Here is a 24,428-nt window from a genome sequence, read left to right on the forward strand (position 1 = left end):
CCAGTCGATATCTGTCATTGTATGTGTGAAAACAAACCATGTTTATTATATATTACAAAGAAATAACTTTTTCTTCATGAAGTTTTATAGGTGAACAAATAGACTAAGATGGGTCTTTAGTATTTTCACCATTTTTATTTCACATTCATTTATGAATATGACCTTAATAAGAGAGGTACACACTAGAACAAATGTAAAAATCAATTCAAACAAACAATGCAAGAAAATTTGGATTTTATATTGTATTATATGAATATGTTCTAATACTACCCGTAAAATGTGTACATGTACTAATTGTGCTGTTCAAATGAAAACCCTTAATATTCATGATTGCACTACTTATTTTCTTTATTAATTTATGGCACATTAAATCACACTTGCTTATCTCTGGGAATGAGTGATCCCTAAAACTGTAATTACATTCCTTTAATCGCTTGCACTTGTGTAAGTTTTATGAAATAAATAATAATGATAATAGCCAATTTTTATAAAGCGCTTTTCCCAGAATGGCCCAAGGCACGTTACAGCATATTATTACCCCGGTCATTGGATTCATTTCAATCAAGCATGAAAAGTGCACAATTTCCACTCCTTGGGGAGCATTCCTTGCATTCGTCGCAGCCACATTATGATGCTGGCAAAATCAAACTGACATTATCTTTATTATCATTATCCTACCGGGTACCCATATTGCACCTTGGTCGAGAGTGGCGAAGTATGGATTAACGCCTTGCCAAAGGACGCTAGACCACGGTGGGAATCGAACACATGACCCTCTGTTTACAAGGCGAGTCAGAACCACTACACCACGGCTCTTTTTATAAATAAAGACATAGAGACGATTTCTCAATAAAATCTATCAATATTTTTGTAAGGAAATCATAAGTATGTATATTGCTGTTATTTTGCAGTAAAACTGTAATAATTACAGCAAACATGTAATGCTGGCAGCTCTGCTAGATATTAATAGTAATTTATTGAAGCATTTATATTTCAAGACTCACAATGAGGGAGTCATTGCAAGAATAATCACTCTGAGTTTGAATTAGTGGATAATAATTACTGGCAACCTTTGAAAAGAAGAAATGATCTTTAAAACAAAGAGATTATCAGATTCATACCCAATGATCTGCACTATGTAACACAATGTATGTGGATCAAGTTTGAGGTAACTTGTGGCCATAGTTGGGTTCATAGTGCTGTTTTCAACTTAACTTTGTGCCATTCATATATATACAATATTTCAATGTAATAGTAACTTTTCATACCATATATATCTGCTTGTAAAAAGAGTCTTTAGTGATTAGCTTTGACAAGTATTCAAAGATATTATTTTCAGAGGTTAGGAAACTCTCAGGCAGATCATACTCCATGAGTTCCAAGATGATGAATTCACACTTAGGAGGGTTTTTCTTTATTGACTTCCTTTGACAAGGGATGCAAAGACACTGTCTTCCCGAGCTAGGAGATTGTCAGGAGAATCATACTCAATAACCCTTCCATCTGATAGCACCAAGATGGAGTCTGAATTCAAGATGGTAGCAATCCGATGCTGAGTGAAATAAGAGATAATATCAGAGTATATAATGAATGACATCATAGCTCATCAATTAGCCATTTCTGATGAATACTAATAAATCAATGTATCAACCAACGATCATATATAATGGATTAAAAATTCATTAATTTAGACAAGATATAACTCAATGGAAGAAGCAATAGATCTAATATAGATGCACAATGATTCACTGTTCTTTCACTATTTGGTGTAATGGGCGATTCCACACTAAAACTTTAAAAATATCATAAATTTCAACATGCTTTCAATAAGTCATAAGTAGAAAAATATTTTACTATGATACCTAAATTTTATGAAAATTATGAGTTTTAATCAAAAACAGATATAGTTTTAATTGGGGGGAACAATGGAATTATAAATTTTCAATAATTTTGCTAATTGAATAGTCAAGTACAAATCCCGCCTGAAACAATTATTAGCAAAGCACAAGAAGGTTGAAAATATTGCAGGTCAATAGAATAATATATCATTGATGGTTCCAAATAATATCTACAACATTTTCATGATCCATAATAGGGGCAGCCCTGATTTTTCCAAACCTATTTTTGGCAATGTCCCGTACGACACATGACAATGCAAAAGTTTTTCCTACAATTTTATTTTTGATGATGCAATTTCATAAAATCAGTTTCTCTTTATTTGACTCATGGGTGATCGATTTATCCCTTAAGGATCTAATTACTGCCCTTCATTTTTCAATTATTGTCCTATCAAAAGTTGTCCCGTACGACACACAATACATAATGCATTTAATTGCAGGATTTGGATTCAGAAACCATAAATAGTAGGCATATTTAAATTCACTTAATTGATTTAACATAAAGTGAACTAAAAAAGTACTTTGTTTATCTCCATAGAACATGAAATAGGTGCTTCTAAACATTTTAATTGATTTCATGTAGGCTTATTCTTTTGTGAATCTCTTCAGCTAAACTGGTGATTTTCACTGATCAGAGCAGGTTAATTTCTTTTCATTGAGCATGAAAAGAAAACTTTTATAATTATTTCAACCTAGCCTGGATACATATCAATCATCATGATCATCTATTTGGACTTCCCTTGATGACCACTATTTTTTTATACACAGTATTGAAACTCCTCACTTTTTTCAAGTTGTAAAAAAAATCTGGAAAATAAGACAAACCATATGGTTTCATGAAATGTAGATGGGTTTGAAAAAGGTAAAACTGCATTAAAAAAATATTTTGTGGAATTACATCATGTAGACATACATTCTATATAAAAAAATATAACATTTTAGCCCCATAAATTATACAAAGTTTCATTCATTCATTGTTTAATAGTGTTTGGAAATAATCAATTAATTCACTAAAATCTAACTTCATACAAAACCTCAATTTTTTTCAACTCGTAAAAATGCTGTGAATGTAACATATTGCTCCCGATTGTATATATTGAGGTTACTTAGTTATTTGTCCTGAATGACTACTTATAAAAAGATTTTTCATAAAAAAGAATTTGGGGGCAATGCTCCTTCTGATTGATAAAAAGTTCATTTTTTATTCAGGCTGCCCATTACAACCCGCAAGTGCCTGTACAACACACAAGTGTCCCATACGACACACAAATGTCCCGTACGACACATTATTTTGTTTATGATATATTGACAGAAATATTCAGCGAATAGCGGTTTCTAAACTAATGAATGTCTTAGTTTGATAGGATTATCATTATCATCAGCCAAATAAGGTGATTGAAGAAGTCAAAGAGATATAAAGTGAGAAAGTTTGGCTTCAATTTAGAGATGTCCCGTACGACACATTTTGAATGTCCCGTACGTCACAATGTTCTCGAAAGTTATAATTTGCTTTATTTATTCATAAATGTTTATTTTGCTTTCTTTTATAGATGTGTTTGTTCTTGGGTAATTGAATGACAATTTGAGTTCAGTTTCTATAAAATTTATCTGCCCAACTCACAGACATTTGAGTACAAATTTGAGGTTTCTAAATAAGCCACTTTTTCTGCGTCCGTACGACACATTACTATTTTAAATCTGTATTATACAGGATGTGAATTCAAGTCATGTTAAGTCTTGGTTTTTCTAACACTCTGGTAGTACTTGATGATCACCTATAGTTACTGAAATATTTTTAGTTTTTTCTTGTAAAAAAACTGTCAAATGTTCTCTAAATGTCCCGTACGACACATATGGAGTCACCCTAATGGGTTAAATGTTTTGTATGGTGAGCAAAGCCAACCTAAGCAAATGGAAATCCATCATAGGAGCTGCCGATTGCCATTCCTCATTTATTATTCATGTTTATGAGAAAGAGTATTAGCCTTAGTCTGCCTATTATTCACTCGACAAAAACAAGAAACCGAGTTCAAATGTTTTTAGGACTCAAAGATATGGGTTTTTTTTACTTATGATTTTAAAACTGGAGAATATTTGTGTAGGTAGTAAGGATTAACTTACTGCAATTGTAAGAACAGTCTTGTCAGCAAAAGCTGAAGCCACAACATCCTGTAAGATTTGATCCTATAAGAAAAAAAAAGGAAATAAAAGAAATCAATTACAAAAATAAAAGTCAGTCAATTTTGTTGAATTAAATGAAATTTTCAATAAAAAAAAGGCAAAAATCATAACTTACGAAGAATGCTTTGGTACATTTGAAATATAAAGACAATGCAAAAAAAATTCAAGAAGACACATACCCTCCCCCTCCTCAACCTCTAAAAAATATTTTCCAGAGAGACAGAATACATCTGAAAGAAATTCAGAATTAATGTTTCATAGATGTGTCTCACTGTCCATGCAATGGTGCTTCCCTCCCCTGGTCAGATTTACTCTAGGAAAGCTTTCAGGATAGGGATCATCTTTTACTGACCCTAATATGTATAAAAATAAATGAATGAATGACATTATTATGCAAGAAATTAATCCCACTCACAGTCTGCATATCAATAGATGCTGTAGCCTCGTCCATTATCAAGACCTGAGAATCACGTAAGAAGGCTCGGGCAAGACAGAACAGCTGACGTTGACCAACACTGTAGTTCTCTCCTCCCTCTGTTACCTTGGATTCTGAATGAGAATGAGAATAGAAACCATCTTAATGAATATGATAATACCCTTACTCCTACTTCGAAATCTCAAAACCTGTTGCTTTAATTTACATCTATGTCTGCAAAATGAACTCAAGTAATTGCCCAAGTCATTATGAGAAGATCATAGGAGCGTAGATATGTTATAAAAGCTGTTTTGACTACAAAATTTGTTAATCTATTTTGTTCTGAAAAACCATCAACAATTTAGAATGAGTCTCCTTGGGTCTGAGGATCAGACTAATTGTATTTGATCTCCTAGTTCTGTATGTAATGTGCTTGGGTGAGCACACACACACCTTTGTATATATTGTACATAGACAGTACACACAGTGCATGTTTAATGTATGTAATGTGTATGCCTTGCCTGAGGTTTCTATTGGTCAACTGAGGGGATAGAGGTGATGAAATGGAATCAGTGCTGGAGATTTTGTTTTGGGAGTTAAATCTACACCAATCTGAAGCATCCTAAATAGGATTGCACTTTATTAGATTTTTGGAGGCAAAGAGGTTAGTCAAAACATTGATTTATATGTACTAAAGAATTATGAATGTTATAATGCAAGAAAAGTTGATTCTAATTTGGTTTGATTGACATGATAGACTTAATGCATTAATGTATGTGAAGAAAGACTATACAGAAAGTATGTTTGTCAATTGCATATTTTTTTGAAAGTACGCTTTATTTAAACACCTGATAATGCTATTGTGTATTCATTCTAATTGATGATGTCTAGGAGATAATCATATGTTAGTATTGTGTACATGAATTTCACAGGTGTAATTTAATGTTGATTGCTGAAGTTGCTTGGTTATATACAATTTTAGTGAGAAGCTTTTCAGTGCTAAATATGTCAATGTATATTGAATCTGGCGTGTGATTTACATTCAGGTCAAAGAATCAATTTACCATTATGGTCAAAGTCATAAATCATGTGAAGGTTTATTGCTCTTGCACTTATGACTCTACTATCATTTGTTACTACCAACAGTTTTCATGGAATTTAATTGGAATTTGCTTCATGTCAAAATACAGAAGAAAATGAATGAAGAAATAAAAGGATGACATGAAACTTGATATTCCTGTTGAGACCTTTATTTTATTTTCAAACTCTCAAACAAGTCTTCAGCTATATGGCTCCTTGGCGAGGAATCGAACCCCAGTCTTCAGCGTGACAGGCAGAGATTCTTACCACAATATATAAACCAAAACTATGGAATTTCATTTGAAACATTACCAAAGACAATACTTATTGAAAAGGATGGGGAAACAATAGTCGACATTCAGTTATATGAAGCAGTGGATGAAGACACCGGGTCTGACAAAGGCCAGACACTTTTCAGAATGCACAGTAATTTTGTCTCACCTGCATAGCAGAGCAAGATTATGAGTGCCTTGTTTTAGAAATAACATCACTAATAAAATATGACATGATAGGTATAATACACTCCTTCATACTGTTAATATGAACAGTTAAGTACAAAATTAGTTTCATAGTTATGATAGGTATAATACACTCCTTCATACTGTAAATATTAAATTTTAGCGGTGTTAAATCGCTCAAATGATTTACAGTCGCAATTTGCACATTTTCTCGCGCGGTGCCACGACCAAGATTAGCGGCGCTCCGTATAAAGTGACCGCACGTTGTACTGCGCAATGTTTACAAAATAGAATTCCTTAGGAAGTTACCGCGCATCAGAGGCGTGGGAAAGAAACCTCTACTTGCATTCTGTATGAGTTTAGTGAGAAAATATAATCATTTTGAGTTGTGGTTTTGTTGAGAACACTTGTTCTGTTAATCAATCCACTTTTAATTGGCCATTGCGTCTTAATTATGCACCATTTATTTCATGTTGTGCCCTTGTTTGTTTCCTCGTCAATATAGGTTGACACCTATCATGTGGACAGGAATTGTTATTGTTATAGTGTTATTAATGTTGTGCCCTTTGAATGTCCTTGTCTGTAGAGGTGGGCACCCTATGCAGAGAGGAATAATATTGTTTGCGTCATTATGCACCCCGGGTAGGGATAACTTGTGCGGACGCTTGAGTAAATTGTGAATGAATTATCGGATAAAATATATCCGGGTCCTTCCAAGTAGTTATGCTGAAGCCGTCCAGTCTAAGTGGTATACCCATTATATAAAGTTATAACATTGAACTTATGATGGTGATTTTCAGATTTAAGAATCGTACTAATATGTATTCAAAATATAGTCTCGCAACAACCAACTTATTAATGTTGTAACCGCCAAGATTATTAAGCCTATTCCCATACTTGTATGGGAATTATGTTGGTGATTATACTTGTTATGTAATATAATTATGGATGAGATTAAAACCACAACCAATGGCACACCTTCGTTTCTTGTGCTTGTGTGAATTGTGAGTGTAAGCACAGTTAAGTACAAAATTAGTTTCATAGTGATTACCTAGGCCTTCCTCCAAATTTCCAACAACATCTTTCAGCTGGGCAATTTCCAGGGCCTGCCAAAGCTGCTGATCAGTGCGTTTCTCCTCAGGATCCAAATTACGTCTATCAAGATATAAATATATTTAGAATAGAGATTGAATTAATATGTACAGTAGTTTTAGAGCACAAGAAAAATATGGAGTTTAATGAAATCATTTGCCATTCATTTCTCAAGAAAAGGCTGTTCTTGTAAGCTTTTAAACAAATTAAACTTTAAAAAAACCCACTACCATGAGTCCAGTAAACCATGAGAAGGTAAACTTCATAAACAGTGTTGGCTACCAATAGACTACAGATAAAGCAAATCTCTGTGAAGATACTACATGCATACATATTAATCTAGCTCATATGATAATGATGTTTAATAGAATTTGAATTTATTCAGGAAAAATATATACAAATATGAAATAAATGAATAATACACTATACTTTATTACTGGAAAAGGTCATTATAAATTTTTAGATTTAAGAACAAAATGTTGACATGTCATATTGTGGTTAGGAGATGTGTACATATGCAGTTGTGCATAGTACAAGTTGGCATACAAACCCATTTAGGTATAGTATAAGTTTGTACATAACAGTTTGTGTATAAGGTTCTATGACATTTGCTCCTGTGACAATTGCTCCAATGTAAATTCTACACAAGAATAGAATTACAAACTTCAATTCTGGATTGAACACTATATCCTATCCTTAGCCTAATTCTAAACCTAACATAATACCCTATTGCACCGCTAACACTAACCCTATATTTTAGACAAAGTAAAGCCCAGAGCAATTGTCACCATTTCAAATATTGTGTCACTAGACACAAGGTGTGCATATAAGAAATTTTTGACTAACCTGATGGTTCCAGTGAAGAGTACTGGGTCTTGTGGTATAATTGCCAGTCTCTGACGAAGTGTAGTCAAAGGAACAGTGGCGATGTCTATCCCATCAATCAAAATACGACCTGTACAATGGACAAATAAATTGGGTTTGGTGGAACATTTTTAGGAATGTGGCATATACATCTTTCATTGGAAATGCAAAATGTTATTTGACCATTCAAATACAGGCAACCTAGCATAAATCTCTATCAAAATATTCTCCCATAATGCACTCTTCATATCAACATTAACCAATGGGAATTTGTACATAAGAAAAATGTTGGTATGTCCAATAGAGGTGACCATACAATGAAATGTGCAATGAAAAAGAGAGTGTACCTGACCAATCTAAAACCTACCAAATGAATCATATTGCAAGTTATTACATACACACTACCGTATGGGCACTGGTATTCAACCCGGCAGAATTCAAAGATTTTGACATATTCCCGAAAATATTTAGAACTTGGGAATTTATCTTTATTTCATACCTTTGTTGTTTTCAGGGTAATCTGTTGTCGGTATTTTCTTTATCAATCTGTCAACTGTATGCGCGTAGGATCGAATTATGCGCCGATTGCCTTTTGCACTGAACTGCACTAGTATTCAACCTAGTGAGGATAGACAGCAAATCTCAAAAGGGCTTCGATTGCTAAATTAGATCTAGATCTATGTAAGTCTCTGGCTTTGATTAATTCCCTTTTTGGTCTCATCTCAAATGGCCTAGTCCATAGTCAGATGGGACGAGGGCAGATTGAGAGACAGGGCCATCTTATTCTAGGTATTCTAGGTTGAATACTAGTGCAGACCGGTTGAATACTAGTGCCAAAAATGATCGCCGTAAAATTTGATCGCCCGCGCACACAGTTGACTGGTTGAAGAAAAAAAAAACGGAAAAAGAATAATCAGCATTTGCTCTTCGAAATAAGACGGGTCTGAAATTCAGGTAAATTCTGTATTTCTATATATTTGAGGAAACCCTCCAAACGGGTTGAATAATAGTGCCCTTAAGGTATATATATGCATAGAGGATGTAGTTTGTATACAAGTGTACAATCAATAAAATCATGCATACCTCTAAATGTATCAATGATCCTAAAGAGAGCTAGGGTGAGAGATGACTTTCCACTTCCAGTACGACCACATATTCCAACCTATAAAAGGGCAAGAAAATAAAGATATCAAATTTCCACATAATGTGCATTTCTAATATGACAGTTCAGATTAGATATCATTCAAAGCATGGGCAGTGATTTTTTGTCAAACTAGGACAAGAAGCCTGATATCTTTTTCAATTTCAGCACAGACTATTGTTGCCCAAAGATATTAATTTATTTCAAAAGAGTGAAAATTCTTCTGCAATTAACTTATACGAAACTTCCCAAACCAACTCTCTGATTGCATCCATTCATCTTAAGCATAAGTGAAAAGAGCAAACCTAGCATTTTTTTCTTAGAATATGCAGCAGGTTTCTACTGCACTAAAAAATGTGTCATAATGGGCGCATCATTAAATATCTGGTGGGTGTTTCATAAAGCTGTTCGTAAGACACGAATGACTTTATGAACGACTGGTGATCCTTTCTTGTGCTCTGTGATATCCCTATGTATTTGAGTTATAAGTACATGTTCCAGTCGTGCGTAAAGTCGTTCGTAACTTTACAAACAGCTTTATGAAACACCCATCAGATCTATATCTCTCTCACAGGAATCCTTTTCATGTTCCATCCCAATATCAATAAAAACAATAGTGGAACGCCTCTGGCAGTCTCGCATGCTTTCAATATAGCAGCAGTGGCAACTTTGAAAACAATAAGGATGCTTATTCACAAATGAAAAACAACATTCATTTTACAGTAAATGAGAAAAGCATGAAATCTGCACTATGAAAGGTGCAAAGTGCCTTTAGAGTGACATCAACAGACATTATGCATCATTCACAAAAAAATATTAATTTGAATGATCTGAGGATTAGCAATGAAAAAGAAGATTGTAGGATTCTTGCATAAAGACACCACTGTCTGGTAAGGTGACTCTGGTTATAGCTGCGGCAGTAAACAGCTGAGCTTACCTTCTCTCCAGCCTGGATGTTAACCGATACCTCCTGTAGTACTGGGTCTAAATCTGCTGCATATCTCACACTCACATTATCAATTGAAATCTGACCTCTATGAGGCCAATTGAGAGGTGGCTCCAATCCTAACAAAATAAATGAAGAATAAGTTAGTAATATGGTCAATGGTCATTACTACATTATATCATATTGATAATCATATGCATAAGTGATGAATGAATCAATTTTACAAAAAAATAAATCAACTAATGAGAAAATAAGTAAACAAATACAAGAAAAAAATATTGAAAACACAGAATCTTGACTGCTTCCATCAAAATTTATTTTTTCCAACAATGACAGATATTAAATATAAAGAACATTAATTTTTTTATTGTCAAAATCACAATAAAACAGATTTCCAAGATGAAACATATATTTGAACTATAATAAATTCTGACTGATCCATTTGATTAAAGTTGTGGTGAAAATGACCTTTGACCTTTAAACTGAGATCAGATCACAGACACTGCCATACATGAGCAAAGTTAAATTTAATTAATCAATGGTTCATTGGATATCACAAGAAAAATTTCATGTATACAGTGATCTATGTGAACTTTAACTTCTAAATCTAATCAAATCATCTCCGCCCCCATACCCATAACCTAAAGATCTAATCAGATCTTGTTGCTCCCATCTGCCAACTTTAACTTGAACATTGACATTGTTGCCCAAAAATCTGATCAGATTACTTCCACTATAAAATGAATAGAAAATAAAAAATTATGATATATTCATTATAAATTTTGACAAGAAATCAAATATGAATCTCACTAGAGCCCTTGTAAGTAGTCAGACATTCATACACTAAGAATTTTAGATCAAATTATCAACTCTCATCTCTCAAAAAACTTAAGAAATAAATAGTGTTTATTTGAAATGATGTGCATTTAATCACATTGCCAATAGGCAGCAGATTAAGAAATGTTATGGTGTTGTTTTATACTATGTACAATTCTTGAAGACATGTCAATGAGATATATATACCCTCGTATTGTTCCCTTTTGAGAGAGCTATAATACTTGACACGTTCCACAGCATTCATCTGCATCTCTGTATCAGCTGCACTACGTACTACCCAGTTGAGATATCCAGACACCTTGATAGAAAAAAAAACGAAGATTATAATATTTTCAAATAACATGAAAGTGATTAATAATTCCTATTTTCTCTGTAGTGTTTTGTAAGTTACAATACAGCAATGTGTGTTTCTAACTGGCAACACACTGCAGTCATTGTATTTGAACATATTCATGCTTTTGGTCTCCTTTTCTTGACTTGTTCAAAAAGAGATTAAAATCAGAGCCAAAATTGAGTCATCAGGTAAGTCAATCAAGTTTTAGTTCATCTACAATGACCAACGACTCATTTTAGAACTGATTTAAGGACATCGCCCAGTTATGTTTGTATGCATCCCTATCTTGAGCTCATTTTCAATACCCTTGCATGCCGACGTCCTAATAAGCTACAAGTATCAGCTGATTTTTCCAGTCAGGATCACCCTAACAGCAAATCTTGATGCTTAATTTTACAAATATATTAGCTGAAAATATTTTATGGGCCAAATTTTTTAATGATTCTACCTCTACAGAATACTTTACTCTGCAGTGCTGCGAAGTGTGACGAATACGATCTCGAGTTTGATTAAATGGGATAGTGGTGTAGAATTTTCCTTTATGTAGATACAAGCCTTGATCTTTTTTTTTGTGTTTTAAAAGCACATTTGCTCCAACAAAAAGAGCTGCTAGCTTGAAAACAAGAACATGAATCCCCAATGTTCACACCACTTGAACATACTTTTCTCTGCAACCATGCAAAATGCAAAAATTTGGTGAAAATGACATGGGTTTTAAAATAAAGTACAGTATTTATTGTAATTCTTAAATAAATGTTATATAAAATGTCGATATGTTTTTCTCGTCTTTCACACCTTATTTTCAAAACTGAAGGCGCTGCTACCCTTTTAAGAGCAAACGAATAGTAATATAAGAATATAAGTGAATTATAATCTGAAGTATATAATTTCGAACTTTAATGAAGAATGTGGTGAAATTCAGATGGATTTTGAGTAATGGAGGTATAAACTCAACATTGTGATCTTGTGGGTTCTAAAAATGCAAAAATATTTTTATTGTGTATTACTCGTGACCTTTCAAATGGGTGAACTTCAAAGTTCGATAGCAAAATATCCAAGCACATGCACCCATGTTAATTACTGCATATTTGGAATATTTAGGTGCTTAAGTAACTCTGTACAAAATTTGGTGTAAATGACACGGTTTTCATTTTAACTGTGGAACATCGTTAATTGCTCTTTTCCAGATGGAGCTGTCAGCCTTACAAATCGGAGTGTTTATGGTCAACCCTGACTTGGGGTGTATACATACCTGAAGAGCATAACTGATGGCTAAACCTACTTCACTGGCAGGAACACCACCAAAGACGACTGCACTAATGGTTGTTGTTAATCCTGCTAGTAGTACAACAAGAGCACCAATAAAGTCCTACGAAACAAGAGATAAACAAAATCAACATTGAAAATTGTTTTAAAATCATATTGATATTCTTCTTATTTGTGCAATGTGGTTGTTTACAGTATGTTTTATTTCCTTTCTTCTTGAAATTATAAGAACTGTAAGAATAAAGAGGTTTCAACTGCTAAATGTTTCTAAAGATGAATTCATTTTTTCATTAGATATCTTAGCATTTTTCTACAATAGGTGAGGCCCAGGAATATAATTAATAGACCTACATGTGAAATATGCTATATTTAACAATTGTATCTTTAAGTCAAAGACAAACCATTGGCAAAAATTAAGTGATTTCTATCTTTATTGATCTTATCATCTTTCAATATAGCAGGGTCTAGAACTCAACGAGTCTTGATAATATCATTATTTATTGAGATTTTTAAAAATCTGAACACAGATCGTTGAATGCTTCAACCCTAAATAGACTGGGCTATTTCGACGCCTAAGAAGACGGGGGGGGGGGGGGGGGCTGATTCAGCCCCCCTTATGATCTCGGCGGTCTATCGCGACGAAAATGGTCGTGTGCATTACCTATGGCATTATCTACAAAACTATAATATCAAATTCTGCAAAAAATCTCATTGCTCTTTAATTATGCTAATTTATGCATAAAATCATAAGTTTACTCTAATTAATAAAATAATGCCTCTAAAATGCTAATTTTTGTTTCACATACTCTAGATAGGCATCTGATCAAATTTATTTTTCAAAAAAATATCAGTTTTCTTATGTATTCTATTGTTTTCTAAATTTCTTATGAATTTCTGTTTTTCGACTTTTTGTTTTTTCAATGGAAATTGTCGGGAACTTTAATTTGACCCTAAACAAGATAAAATTATTTGATTTTAACCAGTGAAAGGAAAAATGATAAATTAATGAATTTTGGCTAAAAACACTATTTGCATTGGATTTGTACACAAATTCATGTTTTTTAGTAATTTTGGGTCTGCATGCACTTATGAAATGTTGCATAATTTCGGCACCGCGTATCCGGGAGTCACCATATTGGTCTCAAAAGTTGCGCAAGACTTGAAATTAAAAAGTCAGCGAGCGACGCGCTCAAAAAATTTTGAGCGGCGGATTTAACGCAAAAAATGTTGAGGGGGGGGAGGTGAAACAGCACCTCCCCCAGTCTTCTTAGGGTTAATAGTTTATAGTGAACCACTATTAAAGTCAGACATGATACAACTTGAAACATAATAAATTGCAGTTTTCTTAATCTTACCAGCCTTGCTGCCAACCATCTGTTGGCAGTCTGAAGGTACAGATAAGCCGTGTTGTTGACATTAATACGCTCCATTATTGTACGATAGAAAGTCTTCTGGGAACTATAATCAGAAAAAAATTAAAATCTTATTCACTGGGTTACATTGTTATTACGGACAATTTGCTTGATCATTTTCATTTTCAAAGAACAAATAAACAATTGTCCAGTACTATACAATGCATATACAATAGCACTAAGCAGCACTTACATATGTTATGCAAATTCACTCTTCTAATTTCCTACCATAAAGATAATTAACAGCAAGCAAAGTGGATTTAATAATCATATATTACATTATATAAGTGCAGTTCAAGCAATTTCTCATGGAAAGATAACAAAGAACTAAAATCTAACCTCAATTTGGTTAGGAATAATCTTTAAAAGGCTTGTATAATTTACAACCTATCCATGAAGGGCACATAATATTGCTTTATGACACCTTTCTTTATTGAGTCTTTTTTATAAATTTTTCAAAATTTGATCAGGTTATATTTATTCATCCATGCATTTATATATCTTTTTTATTTATTTACCCACGCATTCATTAGTTATTAAATCATTTAATACTCCCCATTTCTCCTCCAGATTTTAGTTATTCATTCAATTAAAATATCTACTCATTTACTCTTTATTTATTCATTTATTCATCTGTCAATCTAATAATGATTAAGTCCTCAAATTTATCAATAATAAACATTAACAAAACGACACAATGGATATAAATGTACATCATGAACAAACCCTTAATCCTAATTAGTTCTCAAAAGAGAAGGATTAAAGAAAGTACAGTAGACTTACTTATATGCTCTGATGGTAGCCAGTCCACCTAATGTCTCTGAGAAATAGGCAAACACCGGGGATTTAGATACACTGTCAAGACGTTGAAGTTCCCTGTTGCATAAAGATATAATTCAGTATAGTTCTACAGTACATAATTTATCAAATTATTTATCAACCATGATCTCACTTCATATCTAAATATGGAAGGGGTATTAAAGGGCCAGCACATATTTGCCTCTTGTGTATTAGTTATCATGAGAGAAAAGTTTCGCCTGTTTCTTGCAACAAACTATGCTTAAAACAACACAAACTTTTGTTCAATCAGTTTAGAGGTGATACCAAATCTACACATGGAATATAGTGTTACTATACTTTGAAATTTCATTTTCTCTTAACCAAAGACAAAACAAAAACAATCAGATTTCAATCCACACATACTTGTTCTGAAAACTGAATATCAAAATATAAAATACTAAGATCATTGAGAACAAGATACTGAAATACACAACATGAACTACATTTGTAATGAATAAAAGGACATATCAGTGTATCATACCTCGAAGTAGTGATGAAGTACTTTTGAAGAAATAAGTATGCAACGGCAACAGGAAACACTATTGCTAAGAAGATAGGTGTCACAACTGCATTGACGACGATGGCAGACAAGCAATTCATCACACTACCAAGCAGGCCATTCAAAGTATTGATCAATTTCTGGAATAATAATTATAGTATAAATAACAAGGCAATCACACGATATCTGTTATCAGGGTAGCAACACAGGGTGAAGGTGACTGCTCCCCTCCACCAATGACTTTTCAAGTAGTGGAAAAAGTGCAAAGGGGGACGTCGGAGAAACAGAAGAAAAAAAAAAGAGGAGGAAGAGTATAAAAACTTACAGATCTTAGAGTTGTCTAACTCTAAATTACCCATTATTTAAAGGAGAAAAAAATATATCACACGCAATGTAAGTCAGCTTGCCCTGCCCTTTTATCTGAGATTCTATTTTACCAAATAGATTCAAGTAAAAAAAATTTAATAAATACAAACTGGCAGTTATGAAAAAAATACTGTGCAAGGCTGAATTAATTTCATTTGAACAAGAAATTTTTGAATTTCAAAGAAAAGGATTCATACTGAGATCATGCTAAAATATATGAAAAGGTTACATTAACAAACAGGCAAGCACCTTAAACATTACTTAAAAGAATATGCATGATCGATATCAGGTAAATAACCAATTTTTTGAGTTCTGAATAAAATACTTTATAATCTCTTACTCACCATGTCAATTATCTGAGTGTCATTGGAAAAACGGTTGATGATACGTCCAATGGGTGTGGTGTCAAAAAATCTGAGAAGAGACATTATTGTATTCAAATCAATTCTGCTATATAAAAAAAATACCTGTATACATACTGACAATATATAATTTGAATAAGTGTTGTTGGAACTAAATACATGACCTCATCACGAAGTACTCTTTCTCTTCTTTATCTTAATTGTACTGATAATATTATATACTTTAAAAATCTATCAGTACTTGTATGAAAGGAATCTTAACATTAAGGTTCATTTCTTGTTTTCTTGAGCTGAAGTTTCCAAAGGTGTTTTTGTTATGTGACATAAACACCTATCATTAACTACCCCATTGTCAATTGCTTATCATCAATTAAAATGAAAATTTGTTTATCTTGTATCAACATAAAACCCAATTATTACTTTCCCCATTTTGCATGTCTAAACAAAAAACCTTATTCTACATCAGCAATAATTGCTATGGCAATACAACAAAATTGTATAATTGTAGACCAAATTTCAATAGACTTTAGGTCTTAAAGATTATGTAATAAATCAAAGCAAATCAGAGTAAAATGCCACAAACAAAGGAGATCTTAATTTCCCTTAAAATATCAATCAAAATTATAGCTATGAATGAAGTATTGTATATTTTGTATCACCATATAAATCAATCCTTGCTGAACTCCTATATCAGCATCCCAAACATGTGTATAATATAGAACTATCATTAATATCATTTCAGTTACATTCCTACATGTTATTTCCTCTATATCTTTTCTAAGCTACATCAAAGGTAATGCAATCTACCTCATGGGCACCCTGATGATGGTATGAAGCATAGCTAGATGAAGACTCTTAGCTGCTATGAGAGATGAAAACACCAAGAGAGCTGATGCTATCAGCTGGGCAGCAATGGTGCCGAAGGAGAGACCAGCGTAACCACCTATCCAATATGTCAGATCATCATTGGTTGCCTGGATAGAGAGAGAGAGCAGTGAATCTACTCTAAATTCTATATTCCCTATAAAGGGATATCCAATGGATCCCCACATTAAAAGTCATCATCTGCCTACATTAAATATTATCTGGGAATGTTTCGCGAAGAGATAAGTTGCACTAAAATGTATATTTGCATGCAGTGCCAGTATTTAAGACATCGCTGTAGTCATCAGGGACCATTTTCATAAAGGACTTACAACTGTTGTACATTTGCCATAACAGCATCTACCATGGCAACGGGGCTCAGCAGCCAATCAAAATCAAGGTTACCAAGGGAGTTGCCATAATGGCAAAGTTACAACAGTTGCAAGTTCTTTATGAAACAGGCCCCTGATTCATGCCAGGAACCTCCGAGTCTTGTGGAGAACTGACTCTTACCCAAAAACATTTAGTAAGACTGAACTCCCTGTGAACACTGCCTGGACTATTTTTAAAAAGATTAAAGGAATATTTCATTTCAGTGCTCCACATACAAATACATAATAAGGAGTGACCTGAGAAATACAGTGAAGAACTCCACTTTTTTCCTGTCAAAAACAAGTCTTTAAACAAAAATATTGGAGAAGTCATAACATGGGATTGCTAGAACATATATCAAAGACTTCACAGTAGAGTTGTATGCATCAGGGACTCTACTGTTCAAAACAGAAACAGGCATTGTTTTATTCCTCATGCACAGATACTCACATTTGGTTCTAAGTTGGATTCTGACCATTTTGAGAGCCAGAAGTTTGTTCCAATCCGTATGCCAGACTGACTCAAGATGAAGAATGTAACGATAAGGACAACAGGATATGTGATGGCTCCAAGGTAATAAAGATAGACCCTGTAGGAAACAGAACCTCTCTCCATCTCTTCCTTCTCTATCAGCTTACCCTCTTCACTACCTACATATTGAAGAAAACAGAACACTTAACATGACCTTCTACTTTCAAGAATGATATGAATGGTCTTTCAGTATCGACAAGAATTCACAGAGAAATTTTATATCACACTGGATTAGTTCTTTTAGTCAAATATGAACAACCAAATACTATTCCATGGGGGTGTTTCACAAAGATTTAAGTATGACTTAGAGTCGCACTTACATGTCTAGTTGCGCGCGGTATAAAACGCATGGCCGAATTGGTCAGATCATGCAAAGAGGACGCGCACTACTGCATATTGATCAATAACATTGCATTGCATATCATGTATGCATCGGCATTTAATTGTGACTTAAGTCATACTAAAATCTTTGTGAAACATTCCCCATGTGTGGCAAAACCCTCCTCTACAATGGACAAGCCAAACTGACTATAAGTACACTCTCCATAGTGCACTATATCACATTGTTTACCGCAATCATGTACATAATTAGTATGAAGTAAACAAAAATGAAGAAAATTACTTATTAAGAAGAGCTGTTTTTAAGAGGTTCTCAAAAAGGGACTAAGTAATGAAATACTTTTGATATATAGGACATTGCCTAAAACCCTATCATGTTAAGCCCCTTTCACAACTGACGGTGTGACTGCTTACAACCATTGTGATTCTGTGCAACATATAAAGTGACCAAATGATCACAAACCATCACACAAGCAATTTTGAAAGCCCCTTAAAACACCTCATCTATTTACAAACAAACATTTAATTGCTATTCAAAGTAACAGTATCAAACCAGATAAATAATTTCTTTTTTACAAATTATCAACATTCTACAACATAAACATGAATAAACATAGTTCACTTACAAAATAAAGAAGAATGCAAAACAATTTTTTGTATCTAAAACACATAAAATTTATCTATACAACACCTAATGAAAAAACAATGTAAAGACAGAAATATAAAAAATTGTCAAATCCATTCAAAATAACTTTGAACAATTATGTAAAAGCTGAAATCACCTTTTCTTTTAATAATGAAAATAGGAAAACATGCATCTCACTTTCATAATTCAGAATAATGAATCACAGTGAGTTTTCTGGTCAAAATCACCCAGCATGCAATACTCCTAAAGCTGTCCTTGAAATCTGTGGAACATCTGGCACTGACCATGCCTTTTACAACAGAGACCAAGTGCAGCTTTACTTTAATAGTCAATCTATGATTTTATTTTAAATATCTTTACCCTCCATCAGTATAGTAACCAAATGTAATAGTACACCATGGCATGGTGAATAATAAGATAAGCAGCTTTGTATACCTATTCATACACATAGTTTGAAATTTGTATTTCATTTGAACACCTGAACTTGCTAAAAATTTTATACACCCACCCAAGCACCAAAATTAATTGTTTTACAGTAACTGATTGATACCAGGGCTGTGATGAAACCATTTGCTTGTACAAACTCACTGCCCCTGAGGACCTACATTTTTCAAAAAGAGTACAGGTCTGGTAACTTCTTCTAATAGATTACAGAATAACCTTGATTCACAAAAGAAATACTGCATGTAAACAGTTATGCAGCATAATACACTGTAGATGTACACTTCCTTTCAGATATATCACTATGCCTTTATATTGCAGTGTTGATTTATGTCTTTAGGAATTTTAATATGAAAAATTGTGCAACTTGATTCATTCCAAATTGAAATCAATTTCATAATTATTTACAACAATAGTTTTATGCAATGCCCATGGCAAATATATAACAAGACAAAAACAAACTGGGGGTAGGGAAAAAAGAATTACAACAATATATCCAATATCCAAGGCATGCAGGCTTCAAGGCAGGTCATGATGCAACAACACTATACTCACTTATATTCTCCACTGTTTGAAAGATTTAAACAGAATATGAAAGAACGTAGGACAATATTGCAGTTAAAATAAAGTAGATGAAGGAGAAAGCAACAGAGAGCATAAATCAGGTAATTCAATGGTGCTATCAATAAACAAGGTTTGAATCAATTGCCTTAAACCCTGGTTAAAAACTGTTTGCTTTAGGCAGTGTACAGACTTCAAGCTTATTAGCAAGGTTACATAGCATTAATCATGACACTCTTTTATGTCAATTAATGAACCCATGAAGAGCTGATTAATGCTGTGATCATAATTTAACAAGTGTTAATTTAATAGTGTACTCATTATTTGACTCTCTCTCAGTATACATGTCCTTGCCAAATTAAAACATAACACATGAATTCAAATAGAAATTCTCATATATTTCATTCTTTTAAAAAGCCTGAGTTATTCCTGTTTTTGCAAGTTTTTGTGTGTTTTTTTAAATGAAATTCATTATAAAAATTTGTTTTGATCATAACTTAACAAGAGTGTCGCTATGTCGAGCACAAAATACGCCTGCCTGTAACAAAGAAAATGGAGATATTTGTCAAGCACGAAAAGTGGAAGGTGGCGACTTGACCTTTGACCTTTTGACCTATAAATCAACAGGCTCCCTGGGATCCATGCTAGTATCAAACAAACCAAATCATATGAGCCTAGCTCCAGTTAAACTGAAGTTAGTGCGTTTACAAGGACTTCAGATGGGTCTGATGAATGCATGACACCATGAACTCGACTTTGACTTTTTGACTTCAAAATGGATAGGCTTCCTGGGATCCATCCTAGTATCATACACATCAAATTATATGGGCCTCGATTTGTTTCATAAAAAAACAAAAATAATCAAACATAAATGAATTTAGCAATATTATAATTTGAATTGAATTTGCAAATGAAATATTTATATGCCAGTTTTGTTTGATGTGTGAACGTACATTACATAACTTTGAAATGCATATCTGGATGTTACTAATTGTCTAAAGAATCATGTGCATCTTTTTCTATAGGCAAAAGTCATTGAACGTCACAGCGGCATCTTTGTGCGAGACATGTAGGGGATAGACTCTGTTCATTTCCATTGGTCTAATGCCAATTCGTCAAATTACCAACTCATCTAAATATCATTTGGTCTAATATCAGTTTGTCCATTATCCTAATAGTCTAATCACCATTTTGTCTATTAACCGATTGGTCCAATAGCCTTTTAGTCCATATACCACACGGTCTAATTGGACTTAGTGTTGATTGGGCAAGATGAATAAAAATAAAATTGATATTAAACCAACTGGTTATGAGACGAACTGGTGATTAGACGAAGTGATGATTGGACCAAATGTTTACTCGACCAAATGGTTGTTAGACGAAATGTTGATGCAGACTAGATAATATAGGATATTTATATTGCGCACATATCCACCTTGTTTAGGTGCTCAAGGCGCTCCTATATTACCCGGCTAAGCTAGGCGTTCATAGCGCACACAGCTTCTTAAGGGATTACTTCTTACCGGTACCCATTTACCTCACCTGGGTTGAGTGCAGCACATTGTGGATCAGTTTCTTGCTGAAGGAAATTACGCCATGGCTGGGATTCGAACCCACGACCCTCTGTTTCAAAGTCCGATAACTAAAATCCACTGGGCCACAACGCTCCACGATGAAGGTAGACCATGTGGTGAGTGGTCAAGTTGGCAGTAGACGAAATGGCAATTTACCATGGATTCTACACCCCCATCATTTTTAGAGTTAAGCAAGGTACATAATCTTGGGAACAAAAACTACTGATTGTTTACTAATTCCAAGTCAGTAATAAAATGTTTGTTCACAAAACTGGATGAAACTGTCTAACTGTATTTTTCTAAGCTGATGTATCAAAGTAAATGGTAAGATGTATGACTCACCAGCTTTCTTCTTTTCTTCTTCCTCTACGGTCATCTGCCTTGAGATTTGTCTTTTGAGCTTCTTACGTTCAGTCTCTGATTCAGATTCATTACCAGATGGGTCTGCCTCTACCTCTGATACTTGGTTGATGGCTTCTTTCCAGCTGTTATAGAGTGTAGGATCAGTTTCACCTATCTCTTCCATCGTACCCTGATGCTCAATACGACCATCCTTCATCACTAAGATCTATTCATATCATAGAAAATGTTGAGAATTTTTTTTTATATCAACATGAGCTAGCTTTGCCTGTCTAGATGGTATTAATGGTATTGGTAATTTATAACGTGTGGTACATAATATAAACACGGCAGACTAAAATTTTACAATCCAGATATACATTTTCTGACCTGTAAAGAATAAAAATGACAAATAAAAGACACGTTTCACGTGTTTCCTTCTTCTTCTTACTTCTGTTGTTGTTGCATTTTTAAGAGAGAGGTCAAAACCAAGAAAAAGGGTACTACCTTGTCAGCCTCTTGTAGGTACTGAAGCTGATGTGTAACCAAGATAACTGTCTGGTTGTTTTTGATGAGCAGGTTCATGATGCCTTCTTCAAACAGTGTCTTACCAACATGAACATCAAGGGCAGACAATGGATCATCCTGTGTAAAGAAACAACAAACAAGTAACGTAATGGAACATAAAATCACTAATAATCATTTGTTCTAAGCCAATCAAATTTCAATGGATTATATACTTTGGCATGCAAACCTGGCTTTATGCCACATCGCTTAAATTAACAGGTTTAAGATCAGCCTCAGCTGAAACCTCCACAATCAATGGCAATAACTGTCTGGTAAATTTTGTAAATGATAGCTTTAATGGCATTCGCAAAACAATTATCCTGACTTATAAATCTAAAAAGAACAATCATAAAAAGTTAATTTCTCTTCGAACAATAACACTATGCTACTAACCTTCACTGCAGTTGGTTACTGGTCATTGTTCATGATTGTAAATTTAAGGCCAAACATACGTCATTTGTACAAATTTCATCATTATCAAAAAAAATATTCTATTTTAACAGTGCCTTCACGGTTCACCAACAATACAACTTGTGAATGAACTTTTAATATAATCTTGATAAATTGGCTGAGTGCATGGTATTGGGGGAAGGATGATCTGAGCTCTTTCTTACCAGGATGATGATATCTCTGTTGGAGTACATTGCTCTTCCCACACTGACCCTCTGTTTTTGACCTCCGCTGAGGTTGATACCCTTTTCACCAATCTCTGTTTGATCCCCTCCAGGAAGGATCTCGATGTCTGGTTCCAATGCACAGGACTTGAGCACCTTACGGTATCGTCTGCTCTCAAACTCATTGTTGAATATGATGTTGTCTTTGAGAGATGCATTGAGCAGCCAGGCTTTCTGGGCAGCATAAGCAATGCTACTCTTACTGAAAGAAAGAGGGGTTAACGAAAAGAATATTCATATTCTCTCATCTTCACAGAACCAGATTGACTAAGTTTGTATGGAATAGATTGGTTTTGATCAAGTAAAAATTCACGGATTGGAACTAACATAAAGGTGGGATAACCCAAGCGTTCTGTGTATAATTGTACTTTCCTTTCCCAATTCACATGACATGGCTTTTTATAATGTTACGGATTTACCTTGCAGGCCACATGAAGAGGAACGTACAAAAAACGATGGAAATTAAATTAATTCAAAATTCATTGATAACAATGGCCTCAATTGTGTGCATCTAAATGTCATTAATTTTCTCAAGCATTTTGATGAGATGAAATACCTTTTATGTCAAGACAATTTTCATATAATAGCTTTAAATGAAACTCGACTTGATGATAGTGTCTCGAATGTAGAAATTCAAGTAGATAATTTTTGTATAATCAGAAAAGATCGCAGTAGAAATGGTAGTGGAGTGGCGATTTATATTTGTGATAATCTTGATTTCACCCAGTTAGAAGCTCCCAGCCTTTTGGAGTCAATAGTTTTGAAGATAGATTTTAAAAAGGGCAAACCCTTATTCTTTATTAACTGATATAGACCTCCCAATGCAGGCAATGATATTTTAGATTTGTATGAAGTTATGCTGTCATCAATTCAGGGGCATGATTGCAATATTTTAATAATTGGCGACATAAATTCTAACATTTTTCATGGTTTAAGTACTTTACAATGTAGTAAGTACAATCTGATTAATATGTTTTTGACTTGCATCAGATTAATACGACACAATTTACCAGAGTCACTATAAATTCTCGCTCTCTGTTAGATCATATGTTATGTAACAACATTGACATTGTAAAAAAATGGAAAAGAATGGCATGTCATTGATGTTGGATTCAGCGACCATTCATTGAGTCATTTATGCTTAAATGTAGGACCTGATGACAATAACAATCATGTGAACCTAGTCAGCTATAGAAAGATAAAAGGCCTCGATGTGAATGCTTTTCGAGAAGACATTAAATTGCAGAATTGGTCTGACATAGAAGAATATAATGACGTTGATGAAGCTGTTTGTAAATTTGAGGGACTTGTTATGGCAGTAGTTAACAAGCACATGCCTTTACATACTCGCAAGGTAAGGAAAGTAAATTAGAGGAAGATTGGATAAACTACAGAAGACTGAGAAATAAAGTTACATATGCAATAAAGAAGACAAAAAAGAGTTAATATTCTGAGTTGATTCAAGATTGTAAGGGTAAAACAAATACATGGGATATACTCAAGTCTCTACTACCAAATAAATCGAAGAA

The 24,428-nt window shown here is 33.8% G+C and overlaps 1 protein-coding gene across 2 annotated transcripts in view; it reads right to left on the reverse strand.

The window, feature by feature from the left end:
* Positions 1-609: 609 nt before the first annotated feature.
* The window catches only part of LOC121410513 (ATP-binding cassette sub-family C member 9-like), a 57,464-nt gene continuing 33,645 nt past the window's right edge, over positions 610-24,428 (reverse strand). The window contains exons 15-33 of one of the 2 annotated variants that reach the window (XM_041602661.1): positions 22,840-23,101; positions 22,166-22,303; positions 21,662-21,887; positions 19,740-19,751; positions 17,678-17,877; positions 16,799-16,965; positions 15,974-16,043; positions 15,246-15,403; positions 14,708-14,800; positions 13,868-13,970; positions 12,499-12,615; positions 11,099-11,210; positions 10,067-10,194; positions 9,072-9,150; positions 7,971-8,079; positions 7,084-7,187; positions 4,495-4,628; positions 4,020-4,082; positions 610-1,552 (exon numbers count right to left, since the gene is read on the reverse strand). In XM_041602661.1, the coding sequence (XP_041458595.1) occupies positions 1,415-1,552; positions 4,020-4,082; positions 4,495-4,628; positions 7,084-7,187; positions 7,971-8,079; positions 9,072-9,150; positions 10,067-10,194; positions 11,099-11,210; positions 12,499-12,615; positions 13,868-13,970; positions 14,708-14,800; positions 15,246-15,403; positions 15,974-16,043; positions 16,799-16,965; positions 17,678-17,877; positions 19,740-19,751; positions 21,662-21,887; positions 22,166-22,303; positions 22,840-23,101 (2,413 nt within the window). In that variant the 3' untranslated portion in view covers positions 610-1,414. The remainder of the gene's footprint in view (positions 1,553-4,019; positions 4,083-4,494; positions 4,629-7,083; positions 7,188-7,970; positions 8,080-9,071; positions 9,151-10,066; positions 10,195-11,098; positions 11,211-12,498; positions 12,616-13,867; positions 13,971-14,707; positions 14,801-15,245; positions 15,404-15,973; positions 16,044-16,798; positions 16,966-17,677; positions 17,878-19,739; positions 19,752-21,661; positions 21,888-22,165; positions 22,304-22,839; positions 23,102-24,428) is intronic. The other variant, XM_041602662.1, reaches the window with a different exon arrangement.

The sequence above is a fragment of the Lytechinus variegatus genome, chromosome 3 (genome assembly GCF_018143015.1).
Source record: "Lytechinus variegatus isolate NC3 chromosome 3, Lvar_3.0, whole genome shotgun sequence".
NCBI lineage: Eukaryota > Metazoa > Echinodermata > Echinoidea > Temnopleuroida > Toxopneustidae > Lytechinus > Lytechinus variegatus.